Source organism: Phalacrocorax carbo, chromosome 1, assembly GCF_963921805.1.
Source record: "Phalacrocorax carbo chromosome 1, bPhaCar2.1, whole genome shotgun sequence".
Classification (NCBI taxonomy): Eukaryota; Metazoa; Chordata; class Aves; order Suliformes; family Phalacrocoracidae; genus Phalacrocorax; species Phalacrocorax carbo.
This window is the reverse complement of record NC_087513.1, coordinates 64691685-64708711: the sequence shown is the minus strand read 5'-3', so window position 1 is coordinate 64708711 and position 17027 is coordinate 64691685. Positions and strand designations below refer to the sequence as shown.

Here is a 17027-nt window from a genome sequence, read left to right as displayed (position 1 = left end):
ATTCACCAAGTAACGACTTTCCTCCACTATGCTTCAAGTCAAAATTTTAAAGTTATCGTAAGAGTACAAACCATAAACAGGTCATCCTCACCTACTCAGCACTACTCATATAATCTGTATGTGACATCAAAACAGCTTAACTTTCCAAAAGGAGATGACTAGTTGTAGCAACTAGTCCATGAATAGTTTGGGAAAAATTAATATACTGAGAAATCTGTTTGCAGCAATTCAGCAGTGAAAGATGAAATAACTAAATAAAATATTAATTGCCAGTAATTCACCCAGCTATGACAAAATGAAGCACATTATATTTACTTGTTCCCTAATAGCTTGGATGAAGCTTTTCACACTGCTGCATTCAATAGGGAAGGGAGTCTCCTTCAGTTTTAAGTAGCCCCACAGAAACACTGATTTTTATTCCTTATTTTGATTCCATGGCCAACCAATTTTTTTTAAGACTAGAAAAGACTAGGATTTTTTACACTGTCAAAAGTGCTGCTGAATTTTTCCCTACACCTTGAAAAGGAAAATTATTCAGTTAAAAATAAAACAAGTACCCTCAACATACAAGAGTTTCAACCTTCAAGGTCTGTGTAGAAGTACATGAGGCAGTTTCTGTGCAATTAGAAGGTGCTGGAAGCACAATAGAGGGAAAATGGAAGGAAAAACAGGTCAAACAAGGTCAGATCCCTTTTTCTCATACACAGCTGTCCTCTTAGACTGTCTGTGGGTCTTGAATGAGAACAGTTGCAATCAGGAAGATAGACAACTCTTACAGTCAGAAGAGAATCATGTTTCTGAAGACCTCCAGCTCCCAAGTGAGAGAAGCATGAAATCTCTGTTGTTCTCACTGAACTCTGAACATTCTCACTGAACATTATATATGGGCCCTTCAATTTTAAAATACTCTTATTTCCTGGAAACTCAAGTGAATCCACAAGGCAAACAACAAACTCACTACCCTCTCTAAACCCCCCCTCCTTTAAAGCCTCCGGAACAAAGAGCAGAGTATGAAAACAGTGGAAGACTTCTTCAAATTAAGTTTTTTTCTACTTATGACACTGGACTAGCTAAAACTCTGAAGAGCCTTCCTACTGCTCTCCTTATCTAGCAATAATATCAAAGCTGACAATAATAGCAACTCCGTGTCACTGTGATGTGAGATAATTTTTTAATAACTTTCCTGGCAAGGAGCTCAAGAACAGCTGTCTAACAATTAGTGGGCTAGCTCCAGACCCACTTACTTATCTCACATATCTAACATTCAGATGACAGTCATAAGAGAACAATCTACTATGTTGAATCAAATATAAGGCTTTCTGGGAGATTTCAATGGAGTAGGGAGATATGTTCCAGATATTAAGAGGTGTAGATAAGCTGTATTGTGTGTATGTATGCAGATAAGTGTATTTAACTGAAAATTTTCTCTCTTGTGAAATACTGCAAATCAGCATCATGTTGAATGAACTTCTTACAATACTAAATGCTTCCTAGAGTTTAACCTTTAACATACCATTTACTTTTTATCATGCCAGGAGATTCAACTCCTCTCTCTCACTCCCCCTCAACACTTGAGAACAAAGTACATACACACACAGACACATAGGTATAGACGTAGATATAAATATACACACATACCATTTCTGATACCAGAGGCTGAAACTACAGTACCTCACAGATCATTTGTATTTTCCCAAGACATAGGTCCGCAGGCAAATATCTCGGCCAAATCAATGGACTGACAGCAACATAGTCTACCATAGCACATTGAAATCAAGCTAAACCACAAGATCCTCTTGACAACTGGCAATATATTTTGATTTTTTTATTTCCCTACCACAGTTTAATTTCAGATCTCAAAATCCAAGCCTAACCATACTAATTATCAGATCAAAATACTAGGAATTTTCATTTTACATTTGCATTTGCCTCTCTCAATGTAGAAAAAGATGCCCCAGGATTGCTCTCTGCTCGATTCTAGCTTTTGTGAACGATTGCGTTGTGGTTGGATGAAATCTGGCATTGCTGCTTACAGGCAAGAGTCTGCTATTCTTCACTGCCCAAGAGACATGAGTATACCTTACGTATTTTCCAGGCAAATAGGAATTGCACACATTACAGGTATGGGCTTCTACTGAAGCTTAAAGCATTAGTTTCAGTAAGAGAACACAGAGTGCTAAATTGAACAGGAAGATGTTGAAAGTGACCAGAGGGGCTTTGATTACATGAACAGATTGAAAACCAGCAGATGACAAGAAGTTCTAAAGGGCTGGAGTCAAAGTTTGAAGTGAAGCAATATCTCCCGCTAGATGATACAATTGAAAGACACAGACAACATTTAATATATATAATATATATACTACCTGAAGAGAAAAGGTGTGCCTGACACCTTGTCTGTTTTTTCCAGTTAGTCTAATGAAAAATATTGCATCTCTTCATAAACCCTGCCTCACCATTACAGCTGCAACAACAAAATCTCTCACCCACCTCCCCAGAAAAATGAAATCTTCAGTGCTTTGGTGTCTGAACACAATGTGGAGCCTTGACAACTTTAGGCCTTTAGCTCGGTGTCTTTGTAGAAGGGACAGACTGTTTTGCTTCACTTTAAGAATACTTCATGAAAAACAGCAAAGGCACTTACTGTGTCACTCACTTTAGCAGCGATGAAGGCCTTCTGTATAAGAAGTACAATAATCAGCTCTACTAAATAATCTTAACCATTTTATTGGACAGGCATTTTCACAGGTCAAAATTTGAAATATTTTTTTTTGGTGTTCAAATATCTCTGCAGTGTTTGCAAATAGGGTTTAATTCTGAAAAGGAATGTTAGTCCTGTCTTTTCTTCTTCACATGTTCCTGATTTCTGGTTATCTTAGCTTTTCTCTATTCATCTTTAGACTACTCATTTCTCATTTCAGTTTTTACACTGGAGCAGGATTCCTTACAAAGTGCAAACAGCCCTTTCTGGACCTCCAGGTCCTTCTCCATAAGAGGCCTTGGGCAGCATGCTCCCCCAAAAGAGACTACAAGATGTCCTGAGTAATTCTTGATTATGGCAATTTGTTACAGGATCTCCAATGGAGCTTAAGAAGCAGATCAATAAAGCTGAGAAAAAGAAGCAAAAGGACTTCAAAGGCAAAAGGCATTGCAGAGCTGTTGGAAGCCAAGAGGCGCACCGCTGAGCCTGCACAAGCCTCTCTAAATAACTGAAAGATACAACACTTTTCTAAAAGCAAGACAGAGGATAACCCAGAAGATAAAAGAATAAAAGAAAATTGCATAAGTATTTACAGTACAGCAGAAAGGGAGTTCAGAAGGTGAGAATTTTTTTTATTTTGTTTTTTTTTATAAATGCGCTGCAAGTCCAGTACATGCAAAATCGTAACTGAATATGCTGCCCCAAATGGGTCTCCTGCCACTAGGACATGCACATATCCAACTCACTCATTCAGCAAAGGCATGGATGTTCTCCTCTTGCTCTTCTGCACCATGTTGGCTTGGTTCCTTAAGGAGATTCGAATGAGTGAGGGAGCCAATCGACATGGTTCACCATCCACTTGCATGGGAATAGACTTGTATGTTAAAAGTGTCACCTCACGGCACTGATGCAACCTCTCTCCATGACCACCCACCTGGAGAGCAGCCTGAAAAAAAAACAAACCACCCCACAAGAAAAAAAAAAAAACAAACCACAACCAAAAAACCCCCCAAAACAAAAACAAACAGGAAAGACAAAGAGGAGACACCTCAGAACAGATAGTTGAAACAGTTAAATCTGAAACAGTTTTGCTGTCAGCATCCATTACACAGCGTTTCATGTACACGGTATTCTAATGAGTCACAGTGCATGTATTTTCACTCCTAAATTGCAAAACAGGACATAAAATTTCACAGGGAAAAGTGGCGGGTGACAAGCAGATATCTAACCATATGCATTGCACCTCTCATCACCTTGGTACGTCAAGCATATTACACACACATACGAATATGTATACACACATGTGCATGCACAAATGAATACCTGTGTTTATTCTTAAAGTTTTCAATTTGGTTTGGTTGGTTTGTTTCTACGCTAACAGTAATGCTACTAATTATTTGCTCTTTAAAACAAGAACCCTAACTGGGTACATCTGCAAGACAGAAAGATTATTTCCCCTTCCTGAACAGAATACAGTCCTTAATGTGCTTTAGATAAATCTAAAATCCTTATTATGAAAGTTTACACTGCATCTCAACCTTGAGACTAGACAGGTTGAAAAGAGCAAGAAGAATGACCTTGTTAAAAACAATTAAAATTCATGTTCAAGAATTCATTTCAAAAGAATGAAACAAGGAGGGTAGTGAGCAGATCCTTCAAGTTCTAAGCAGACATTTTTGGGTGGAAATGTACTTTTTAATTTACACCGTGACTATTAACTCTCATTTGTCAGAGGCAGAAAAAATCCTGTATTTGTGCACTAACAGAAAGCAGCCTAAAAAAAGTGTCAAGACCTTAATCCTGCCCTATGCACTTAATATTATGGATCAACTGATAATATGGTCAATAATATTCATAACAACACTTCTCATAAAGTACTTCTCTTGCTTGGTCTCTCTCCTTTAAAGAGAAACAGCAGCTCAGAAGGGCCCTACTACTTAAACTCAGTCCCAGCTGAAATTGCTGGCAGCTTTGAGATCACTCTAGCTACTGCAAGTGGCTAGAGACACATTAGTGGCAAACCCACAAAAGGTTCAGGATGAAAATTGCCACTTGGTACATGCTAAATGGACATTTGACAGCATTTCCAGAAACATAACCTACAAGTAAGGAGAGTTTTTCAGCCTAGTAGATATATTGGAATGAACATTTGTTACTTCACCCCTGAAGATTTTAGGGTATTTCCTTAATCCACTAGATCCATTAAAAAAAAAAAAAGACACCAAAAAAGAAACCTTAACCCCAACTTCTAAAGAAATGATTGCTGATCAAGGTGACCTTTTACTTGTGCTTACTTTGAAGATTAGTTTTGCCTGAATTTCCCTTTGGGAAAGCAAACACCATTATCATGGGTGTTCACTAAATGTGGTATTCACTGAGGGCAGGTCACACAAATAAACGTGTGTTTAGTGAAAACAGGCTTCTTCATGTTAGCTTTAACCTAGTCCACACAAGACATAACAGCAAAAGCCTAAGAGTATGGACTTAAGCACAACCTAATCAAACCTGCCAAGAAACCCCGATATGTGCCTTCTGTTGGCCACACTAAGCTCAAGCTGCAGTGCCTTAGGTAGATTAACACTAGCACAGGTATAACTACCAACTCTCTGACTGCATTTAATCATCTTCTGAAGAGGCTGGCACTGTGTTCAACCACTATGATAGTGGGGTACTAGGGTATTTACAGTGAGATTGCTTTAATAATAGCTTTAGTTCACTTTACGGACAGAATTGACGGAAAGTGCACTGCCAAAATAAAATTTTTGGTTGAATTTTCTTTCCCTAGCAGAACAAAAAGAGATAACAGTTGTGCCAGCAATATTACTAAATTTTCCACAGCTATTACTAAATTTTTGCAACATTTTTAATGGGTGTATGGAAACTGTATGGGCATATAATTTCATATAATGTTTCATAATTGTTTCCAGTAGCTAGTTAAAAAAAAAATATTAAGCTTTTGTGCCATAGATTAAAATATACGAAAGCTAAAAAGAAACACCAGTAATTATTTGACCATAGAACATTCCCCCCGTAAAAATATGTAGGCATGCTGTCTTTACTGTAATAATCTTGCCATTTAGCTTGGGAGGACTGCACATGCAAATTAGTCATATTTTGCAGAAAAAGTACATTTTTTAAATGAAATAATACTTCTTTTATTAGAAAACTAAAATTTGTCCTCCTCATTTAAAACCTACTAGCAGAGCATGTTTTGGCCTTAGCTGACTGAATATATGGAATCATGGTGGTTCTTCAGTAATGAGGACAGCTTTGCACACTGCAATGCTGCCCACAGAATTCACCAAGTCTGGCAGCACCTGTGATATACTTACCAGTGAGGCCATGGTAAACCCAATGACTTCAATGTAGCCATCGTCATGGCGCTGAGGTTCAAAGTCTCTGTGATCTCCAGGGTTTCCCCAGGGCATTGTGCCAGCACAATATCTACACAAAGAGGTTTGGGAAGCAAGCTTTGAGAAAGCAGTTCGCCCTGATGGGCCCTGACTAGTAGCCTGGTTATTAGCCTCTGCTGCTGCCCTCCATAAATATCTAGATATCCATTCCAGGATTCAGTTCAGGGATAATTAAAAGTCATGCTGGCAAAGACCGGACAAAAGGGGAAATCTTTCATTTCCAAGCTGGTACACCACCCATAAGTGTATCTGTTGCAATTTTTAGCAGGTTCCTTTGTGAGAGGAAAAAGGAGAAACACCAGGAAATATATAACAGAGCAGCAGCACTTTGTTCTCCTCGTTTGCTTTTCTTTCTGCAGATGAGCTGTTGAGCCAGAAAACTTCTTAGCCCCTCTCCTAGGCAGGCATGGGGCTGCAGCAGCAACTCCAGCCTTGGAGCTCTATTTCCTCTCTCCCTGCTGGCTTAGAAGTTATAACAGCATAAGGAATGCAAAAGATTTCATAGCTTGAGGAGGCAGGGAGAAATAGGAAGCTTGAACAGATGCAGCTGTGGCATCTATCTTTCCTACCATTGAAGAATGGATGTAAAGTATTCTAAGAGTGATAGAAGGGGGAACTTTGAAGAGGTGACACCAAGTAGAAGCTTGCAGTGAGGGCAATGCAGGACTCAAAAGATCAAGTGCTTGGGACTGCACATGGAGCAAAGTGGTAGGTTATCTCCAAAGTGGGGCTCATGCACCACAGGGAGTGTGCAAGAAAAATCTACAACTGACAAGACAATTAGGGTGTGCGAAGAAAATATTGTCTGTACTTTTAACAAATAAGAAAAAACCCAACATTATAATAATGGTCTTGATCTTTATCACATCCTTTCTTAATTTTTATTTTTATATATGTTTTATAAGGTATGTAATACATTAGTACAGTAGTACATGTATATAATTTGTAAATAAATATACATAATTGGGGTGGTGCTCAAAAATTTTTTACTGATAGAGATGCACAATCAGAAAAAGTTTGGAGACTACTGCTCTAGGGAGCAGGAAATAGATAACTTCTAAGAATACAGCTGTATTTATATTTGGGACACCTTCTAACATGTTAAAAAACAGCACTACTTTCAACAATTTTGTGTTCCTTTACCAGAAAAATATTGATCTTTTTTCTCCCCTGCCTCTGCTTCCCATCCATTTTTTTTCACACTCTGCTTCTAACTAATCAAAAGACCAGGCACCTGTGTCTTTACTATCTTGTTTGTAGGCTAGGTCACAGCTTTTGAAAACGTGTTTGTTAATAATTTCTACTATCTCTGTATCAGGATATTCAAGTTTTTAAAGGAGGGTTTAGCTGCACCCTGAACATGGATCCCATTCCACATTGCTAATTAACAGTATTATAAGCACCTAGCTCTCAAGAAGGCAGCATGGTGGCAATACTCTTCCCACACATCCACCCAGCCTAGGACAACTTGCAGGTAGCTTTTTTTTTTTAACAACTCCAAGGGTCTGTCTTGAGCTTACCTGGGTATGTTTAAAAACACTATACACTGGAACTTCAGCTCCTGGATCTTTGGAGTCAGGTCTGTACCATCACACTACAAAGCCAAAGTGACAGAGCACAGAGAAATTGCTGAATGGAGCCACAGACAAGAGAAGTGTTGCTGCTTTGTAACAACTTTCCCAAGACTTCCCTTGGAATGTGTTGCAAATGTCATGCTCAAAACTGAAAAGTAACAGAGCCATTAAACTCTCACCTCGCTCTCTCTCCATTCCCCTCTCTTCCCACAATACTATGGCACAATTTTTTATACTTACCACAACTTTAACATGCTTGGATAAGTCTCTTGAGCTTCTTTGCAGAAAGTCTGTAAAGGCTGCCTGCAACAGAAATAAGTGCAGGAATTGTCATCAATGCTTCATCTCTTCTCTTTCCTCATTTCTTACCTCACCACAGAGCTAACTACCAATATGCCATCCCTTTGCCAAACGTATTCTTTCTTGCTTTCAGGAGATATTTTTCTTTTTTATTTAAATCATGATATTTCTCCTTTTGAGACGGTTAACCAAAGAAGGTCATTGGGCACCCAAGGATTTAAATGCAAATTCTAGCTCACATATTTGTTTCCATGTTTAAGGCACATGGGTACAGTGGGAGTCATCATCCAGAAAGACATTATATGTCACGCTTTATCAAATTAGTGTTTTTCTCCTAATAACTACATTTTACAATGAAGTATTGTCCATGTACCTCCTGAATGAGGAAGCAGGTAATTTTATTTGCATATTCACATAAGAAAATGAATCACTTAAATTGTTGATCTCTGCCCCCTACTCCCCATGACCCTACATCCAAGACTGAAAGCTATGAAGATACATGTTAACACTTGGGAAATTTCTCTGGGAAAGTCAATATCAATGTGCTGCCCAAACCCTGAAAGAAGCAGAGCAGTTTGCTAAGAAGCTTATGAGCCAGAAGCAGGGGGAGCAAGACGTGACCAGTACTATGTCCAAAGGAGTAGCGTCTCTCTCACCTGCTCAGCATTGTAAAACAACAGTGCTTCAGGCACTTTCCAACAGATACACTGTGTGACATTGCCAGAAACAGTACATGTGCACTTCAAACTGCGACAGGCAAAATGAACTGGCATGAGCTGCTGACGTGAGAAAGTGTGGGGGAAGGTACTTAAGAACACATTAAAACAACTAAGTTAACATCATTCTGTAAGATGAAACACAACTCACCCCTGCATAAAACATTTTATTTCTAAATCGGCTGTTGAATTTCTCTGGATTTGCTTCTGTGAAAGGATAAAAAGGGAAAACATGAACATCCTGATAAAACAAGTAGACTCCATTGTACCCTCACGGTACCTTCACATTCCCTGCTAGTACTTATAGTGCTTACAGCACACATCACTCAGTGAAAACGTTAACATAAATATAGCTTTCCTGGGTGAGAGTCCCCCATCTGTGCCATTATCTGCTATCAGATTTCAAACATGGATATTGAATTCTTCCCCTTTCCTGTAGAGTGAAAATAGGTGGAAACAGGAGCAAAGAGGTAATAAGAATACAATCAGTTAATTTAGCACCTTTCTGACTATTCCTCTTACGATCCCTCAGCACCATTTGTGAGAATTCTATTTCTACCAACACAGAACAGACCTCTGAGAACCCATGCTTTGAAGCAGGACTAAAGCATTAGTAAATTACAAGATGAAACAGACACTTAAATTCTGATGTGTTGCAAAGAGGTATTGAGGAATAGACATCTCTACCCAAATATTCCTGCAGCAAAAAAAAAAAAAGAAGTGGTTACTCTAAAATGTATTTAGAGAGCTGCTTCCTTTTGATTAGATTCTAAGTGGAGAATTTTAATAGTCCAGTAATAACGCACATCTAATGGTTAATTAATCTCACTGTTAAAATAAATGGGGGTGCGGGGGTGTCCCTATCTTCAACTTTTCAGAATTCAACTGCCAACTGCTAAATCTTATTATACTTCCGTCACGTTAAAGAGCCCCCAATGATCAGATATATTCTCCCTGAGTAAATACTTACAGGCAGTGATTAAATCACCTCTTAACCTTCTTTCCGACAAGCTAAATGGAGCTCCTTTAATCTTCCAGTATAAGACATGGTTCCCAGAAAAGAGGTCATTCTCGTGCCTCCCTGGAAAATGCTTTCCTAGCCTGTGGCATCCAGAGATTTCAGAAGCAACCCTTCTGACACTATATTCAGTGGTAGTATTAACCACCTACCTATCCTTGCTCAGTAATTCTCTAGTGAAAACGTCCAAGAATCAAGATAGTCCTTCTTGCTGAAGCATCACACTTGTGTGAACAATTCCAAATTACTACTTCTCAGATGACCACTTGAAATCATGCTTCTAGTTCTCTTTGAAGTCACTGCATCTCACAGTATAGGGGTCCATGTTGTAAGAATGAGCTACTTCACGATTCTTATTTGATTGCGCAGCTACAGTCATCATTCGTTTGCTGTCTTGCAGGTGAGCCTGGAATGCAGTCAGGGCCACCTCCTCTTAAAATTATTAATTTAACTGCATAAGTACATAATCACAGAGTGGCAGGGATTGGAAGGGACCTCTGGAGATCATCTCATCCAAGCCCCTTGCTTGAGCAGGCACACCTAGAGCAGGGGGCACAGGAACGCGTCCAGGTGGGTTTTGAATGTCTCCAGGGAAGGAAACTCCACAACCTCCCTGGGAAGCCTGTTCCACTGCTCTGGCACCCTCACAGGAAAGAAGTTTTTCCTCATGTTTAAGTGGAACTTCCTGTGCTCCAATTTGTGCCCATTGCCCCTTGTCCTGTCACTGGGCATCACTGAAAAGAGTCCAGTCCCATCCTCTTGACACCTGCCCTTCAGAAATTTATAAGTATTTATAAGATCCCCCCTCAGTCTTCTCTTCTCCAGGCTGAACAAACCCAAGTCTCTCAGCCTTTCCTCATAAGGAAGGTGCTCTACTCCTCTGATCATCTTCAAAGCTCTCTGCTGGACTTGCTTAGGCAGTTCCCTGTCTTTCTTAAATTGGGGTGCCCAAAACTGGACACAGTACTCCCAATGTGGTCTCACTAGGGCAGAGTACAGGGGGAGGATAACCTCTCTCGATCTGCTGGCCACACTCCTTTTTATGCACCCAAGGATACCGTTGGCCTTCTTGACCACAAGGGCATGTTGCTGGCTCATGGCCAACCTGCTGTCCACCAGCACTCCCAGGTCCTGCTCAATGGAGCCGCTTTCCAGCAGGTCAGCCCCCAACATGTACTGGTTCATGGGGTTGTTCTTCCCCAGGTGCAGGCCCTTACACTTGCTTTTGTTGAATTTCATGAAGTTCCCCTCAGCCCAGCTCTCCAGCCTGTCCAGGCCTCGCTGAATGGCAGCACAGCCTTCTGGTGTATCAGCCACTCCTCCCAGCTTGGCGTCGTCAGCAAACTTGCTGAGGTTACACTTTATCCCATTGTCCAGGTCATTAATGAATATCTTGAACAAAACTGGATCCAGCACAGACCTCTGGGGAACACTGCTATTTATGGGCCTCCAACCAACTCTGCCCTGTTGATCATGACCCTCTGAGCTCTGTTGTTTGTTCATCCAGTTCACAATACACCTCACTGTCCTCTCATCTAACCCACACTTCCTTAGCTTGCCTATGAGGATGCTATGGGAGACAGTGTCAAACACCTTACTGAAGTCAAGATAGACAACATCCACTGCTCTCCCTTTGTCTACCCAGCCAGTCACACCATCATAGAAGGCTATCACGTTGCTCAGTAAATCTCATCTCACTTACTGAGCTCACAGCTCTTTACAGAAAGTCTCTACGTCCCTATGCCAAGAAGTGGGAGGCTCCTGAAGGCTCAGTGCCCATGCTGCATGTTCCCTGATGTGATTATCCCCAATGGCTCCAGGCAGCAGCCACCAAAGCACTAGCTCTAACAGGGATCTTATAACAAATACTGACCGGAACCAAAGCCCCAGTTTGGAACTGGATAATCAGAAAAGGAGCCTTTCTGAGGTCTTGGACTTTCAACATACTGATCTGCTTTTACCTCTGACATAGCAGCTGAACATGGGTAGGGAGGGAGTACCATGATGTAGAATAGAGCCTAAAGTTGGTTTGAGAGCAATTTTGATTGTAGAAATAAGTTAATGACTGCATATCCAATGTTCACTCTATCCTCACCCTTCCCAAGCCACCAAAGGAGTAGGAAAAGGAAAGTGTTGTTGTGTATGTGTGCGCACATGTGCATGTGTGGGAGTCAGGGTGGCAGAGTGTCCTGTAAATGGACAGTCCTGGAGAGCTGAGGGAGCAAACAGCATGTCAGTCAGGGTAAAGTAAATTGCATCTCCCTTGATCCACCAAAGTGTAAGGACAACAAGGGAGGAAACTGTGGCTCTGGAATGAGTCGCTACCCAGAACACTTCCTGAAGAAGCAGAGCTAAGTATGTAAGGCTTGGAGCCAACCCTCAAGGCTCAATCTGATCAGTCACAAGAAAAGTGTAGATGCTGCCATGGAAAAGGCCACATACTTGTACACGTTCCTCTGAGACACTGCAATCATGGCTTATTCTAAATATAACAGTGGACCAATCTCTATTGCATAAAATGCCCTGATAGGCTGACAGTTCAAATCAATCTAATTTATTTTGTTTTGGCGTGGGGAGGAGCAGAAGGGGGGGGGGGGGGGGGGGCATGGTGTTTGTTTAAAAACTACATGTGATTACAATAGCTCCACATAAGCAGCTGCATACAACTACTTATCTTAGTGGACCAAGTGCAACAGCCATGAAAGAGCTTTAGGCTTTGTTAAAGTTTTGCTAAGTTTCTCTGGATTGTCATCAATTGTAAATGAGATGAGAATCTGGTTTTCACTGCTTAATTCAACATGAAACAATAAAACCCACACACCAGCGACACCTGCAAGGCTACAAGCTTTTCTTTCCTGAAACACATAGGACTCATTTGTATATTTTAGAATTTTAAAGGGTAAGGAAGGCAACAGCAGTAATGACTTGTAAGAGCAGACACTTGTGCTATGAAAAGCTCTCCTGGCCACACATACCCACTCACAGACACACAGCTTGCTCTGCCAAGTATTTTTTCACCCATGTAAATTTTTAAAACACTGGCATCTCTGGAATAATATCTATTCTTTATAGAACTCCATTACTTCATTATTAAGTAATGCCTCCATTAAGTGAGAAAGTAGCCATGCATTTCATCTATACAATATATTCACAGTCACATTAGCAATGCGCAGTGATATGCATTTATAAAAAAATGCATACAACTGTCATCATTTCATTCCTGTGCCCTTTTGTGGCCCCTCATTATTATTCCTAAAGCTTGAAGCAGTGTTAAACATTATTAAATATTCATTAGCTCATTCAATCATGTATCCTACATTTTATTTAGCATGGCATTAGAGTGCTATCTTTTAATCTTGAAATGACACTCTGATAGCATGAAAGTGAAGATAAGGGAGGCTGTAATTCAGAAAAAATACCTGCATAGGAAGATGAAATGACCAAAAGCTGAACACAGACAATTCAACAAGGTTTGTTTATACCAGCATGCTTGTCTAAACCATATAAATAGGACAGTTTACATTAGTGCAAAGCCCACCTGTTAAGCCGCATTTGGATCTGTATGGGGTGGTATAACTGCCATCGGCAAGGGGACAAACAAGATGCTACAACAGCTGAAATTCCTGACAGTTTTGTGGACTTCATTAAAACCTTTCACTTGCATAGAGACACTCTGGGTCTGTACCAAGTCCAACAATATTATGCTACACTCATCCATAGGTAACAGCTGTTCAGTTCGAAAACAAAATTATCCTCCTGCTACCCTGCTACTTCCACAGCCTTGCAGTTTTTTTCCTCCCTCCACCTCCACACTGGAGGGAAAAATGACACATGACTCACATTGGTTTTTCTTCCTGCTCTTATTCTGACACTTCTGCATCAGCATATACTTCCTTTATATCTGTACTTGATATCTCCTTTAGAAGATCAAAAACCTTGATCTTCCTAGCCCTTTTCCTCTAGCAAATGCCATTTTTCCTTGTACTTAATCATGCAGTCCCTTGGAAATTCATGATAAAATCACTTCCTACTTGTGTCTGTATCTTGTGTATTTATGTTCTAGATTTCCTTCTGAATTATAAGAACAGGATGTTAAATCCAACTCCATTTGCAATTCATAAAATAGCTTCCCATTCCTAAGGCTAAGGAAATAAAAAGGTCCTATTACCTCTAGATTCATGGAACTCCAGTGTAACGTGTGCATCAAATCCAAGGCTGAAGTAATTATTGAAGACACTGAGTGGAAGCTGTAATTGGATGATAATAAAAAGACATGTAAAAATAACATGAATTAAATGTTTTCCACCAGGAATTAACTACTTCAAATCTGGCATCTCATGAAAACCTAAGAAGGAGGAAGTGGAACATATTAGGGAAATGTATGCAGAAAGTTGCTCTGAAGGTTAGTAATAGCTTGTGGAAAATAATCAGATACAAACGCCTAAAGAACACAGACACATCTACAGTGTTTTATGATCTTATATGTATCTTTGTAAACATATCAAAGGCTTCTTTATGTTGTCATTGAGATTTCCCATAATGCTGCTCACTTAACATGTCAATACAAAGGTTTTCCTAATTGCTGGCACTTCAAGCTCAGCATCGTGAATGAAACTCAAGCTGTGTTCTTCCTGCTTCATATCTAACCAGGAGCAATGCAAGTCCCAGACAAGAAGCCCTAATTCTATTGAAGATGCATGATGCAGGGAAGCACACATCTGGCCCCTTCTTCATTACACACACCCAGCAGGGCTGTGGGGAGAACAGTAGAATCCGATAGGTAAACTGGAAATTATAACTGAGAATAGCAAAATGGTTCACAATAATTTTATTTATGACTGCAACACTTTCAACATCCCCAATCCAAATAACACATTACTGTGTGATCCTATTCTTCAGCTATCAAGATCATATGGAGACCCACACACAAAGAATACAGAAATACACTGCTCCTTGCTTTAAAGTAGGAAACAGTTGGCATCTGTTAGCAAAATCTAAAGGAATAAAATTCTACATCCTGTTTTTAGATTTATTTCTCTAATTTAGAATGAGTGGTGGTCACAAGGTTGCTTCTCCTGCCACCCCAGGTTAACTAGAGAAAAAAAAAAAAAAAAACACAAAACCAACCAACAACAATGAACTTTCAGATAAAATGCCAGAGATTTTTGCCAGGGCTTAGTTTTTGAGATAAGTGCTTTGCATCTGAGACTCACAAACAACAAATAAATGGCTGCTGTGTATTACATTCCACACACCTCTGGAAGCATTGACACATGAAAAGAGCAAAAGGAAGAGATGCAACTAGAGAATGAAAAAGTTTTAGAGCTTCCCCACTTGTGCATCTTATGGTGTAATCCAAGGACTCTCTTAAGTATCCTATAGTCTCCCTGAGAAAAAGAATGCTCTAACCTTACGTGCCCCATCCTCCAGCTCATCCTGTGGCAAATCAGGGTTGCGCTCAACCTGGAGATTCCAGCGGTCCAGCTGGACAATGGTCCCATCTTCTACATGGCACAGGATCTTGGACACTGGCTCATCTGTGTAACCCTGACAGCAAAGGAATGTCACCAGAGTATCAACCATGGATACTGAAAGCAAAGCAAATCACCCACCAATTTCCTGGCAGACTTCCCTCCTTTCAGAGAGGCCAGATCAAATGTTCCTAAGAACACCTCAAAATATTGCTAAATTTTTATATATCAACCATTTCAACAAGCTATTGCTGAGGTACACAAGTCTCGGGCAGGCAAAGTAAAACTATAAGGAGAGGAACTCAGTGTAATTGAATTGCCTGGAGTAACTCCAGTGGTATAGTCAAGGATAAATACAGAGAAATAAAGTTTAAACTATGCTTAAATTAGAAGACTACATATCCTCCTCATTACTTGGCCTGAAATACCAGATAAATACGTCTGTGTATGCTTTTGTTACAACTGCATCATTAGCAATTCAAGGTCCCAGACTGGAAATTGAACCAAACCATCGTGCCTAACTGAAGCAGACCTTGGACACAGCTCTGCCTGCTATTTCAGCCAAAATGAAGTTTCACCCTACTACACAACCAAATCAGAGCAGCAAGCTGAGAGCCCGCATGCAAGGGTATCCCAGTTAGTGCTTACCCCACCCCAGTTGAGGGTACGGGCAAGGTCATTCCCAGTGCCAAGCGGAAGGACGGCCACAGGAGGCGGGGGGCTAAGCTGCAGCTCATCGAGGATGGAAAGGATCCAGCCCACCTATAAAATGGGAAATGCAGAGAACTGTTAGTCAAGAAAATTAAAAGGGGTGGAAAAAAGAAAAAAGACATATTTTGATTGTACATCCCCCCCTTACAGAGAAGACCAAGTAAAACAAAAGGGAGAAGGAAAAATGAGGATATCTGAACTCTACAACTGTCCCATGTGAGGTTTCACCTTTCAGAGAACAGGTACAGTTTTCATGAAGCTCCTGTGCAAGCAGAAGCGGTGGGATGTAAACACTGGATATCTTTAACAGCACACAGAGTTACTGAGGAAAGGGAGCACGTAAGTTGCTGTTCGTTAAGCAAGAAATGAAAACACAGAGAATTACACCTGGCTAAGGCTGCCTAACTATTGCTCTGAAAAATATTGTATGTATAAATGAGTGAAGAGTAACATGGAAAATTAAAGACAAATTTTTCAAGTGCCCTTATGCTAAAAGAAACTAAACATCTAACAATTGTCATGAAAGAAGACATGAGAGACACATTAAAACAGCATGGTATCTTAGAGCATGTCCTGGCACTGGACCAGAGGGTCCAGATCAAGTCAAGCATGGACTTGCCCACAGGCCTCCTACTCCCCAGACAAGAGAGCTTAGTGCTGAATTATTTCACTCAGTGCAAAGCGTGAAATATATAGATTCTAGTCATACACACACACACACACATATATATACATAGAAGACTAAAAGACTAGAGTAAAAGTCAAACTGTAATGTCAGGGTTGAAGACTTTTGGTTGGAACAATGAATCTGGCTCTTCTGTATTGTAAACTATTGATTATTTTAGAAAGCTGATTCTCTCTCTCCTGACCCTATTTTCTGGGCTACATAAAACTTTTAAATAGAAATCTAGCCAGAAGTAACAAATTACTGTAAAATATTTTGTTTTCATTAAATGGTAATTTCCAAGGGGGTAAATAGGAGTTGCAAGTGGAAAATATTCTGAAATTTTTATGATTACAAGAAAATAGGACTATTTCCTAAACTATTTCTCACTTCTACAAAAAAAAAAAAAATCTGTGAAAGAACCTGTGCTGCATTTTTAAGTAAATATTTAAGAAAAAAATA

The 17027-nt window shown here is 40.0% G+C and overlaps 1 protein-coding gene across 3 annotated transcripts in view; it reads right to left on the bottom strand.

The window, feature by feature from the left end:
- The window catches only part of DGKI (diacylglycerol kinase iota), a 146405-nt gene that overhangs the window by 88235 nt on the left and 41143 nt on the right, over window positions 1-17027 (bottom strand). For all 3 annotated transcript variants that reach the window (XM_064457441.1, XM_064457423.1, XM_064457432.1), the window contains 8 exons: window positions 15839-15952; window positions 15129-15266; window positions 13888-13966; window positions 8853-8908; window positions 7926-7988; window positions 7632-7705; window positions 6031-6142; window positions 3445-3644 (listed from right to left, as the gene is read on the bottom strand). In XM_064457441.1, the coding sequence (XP_064313511.1) occupies window positions 3445-3644; window positions 6031-6142; window positions 7632-7705; window positions 7926-7988; window positions 8853-8908; window positions 13888-13966; window positions 15129-15266; window positions 15839-15952 (836 nt within the window). The remainder of the gene's footprint in view (window positions 1-3444; window positions 3645-6030; window positions 6143-7631; window positions 7706-7925; window positions 7989-8852; window positions 8909-13887; window positions 13967-15128; window positions 15267-15838; window positions 15953-17027) is intronic.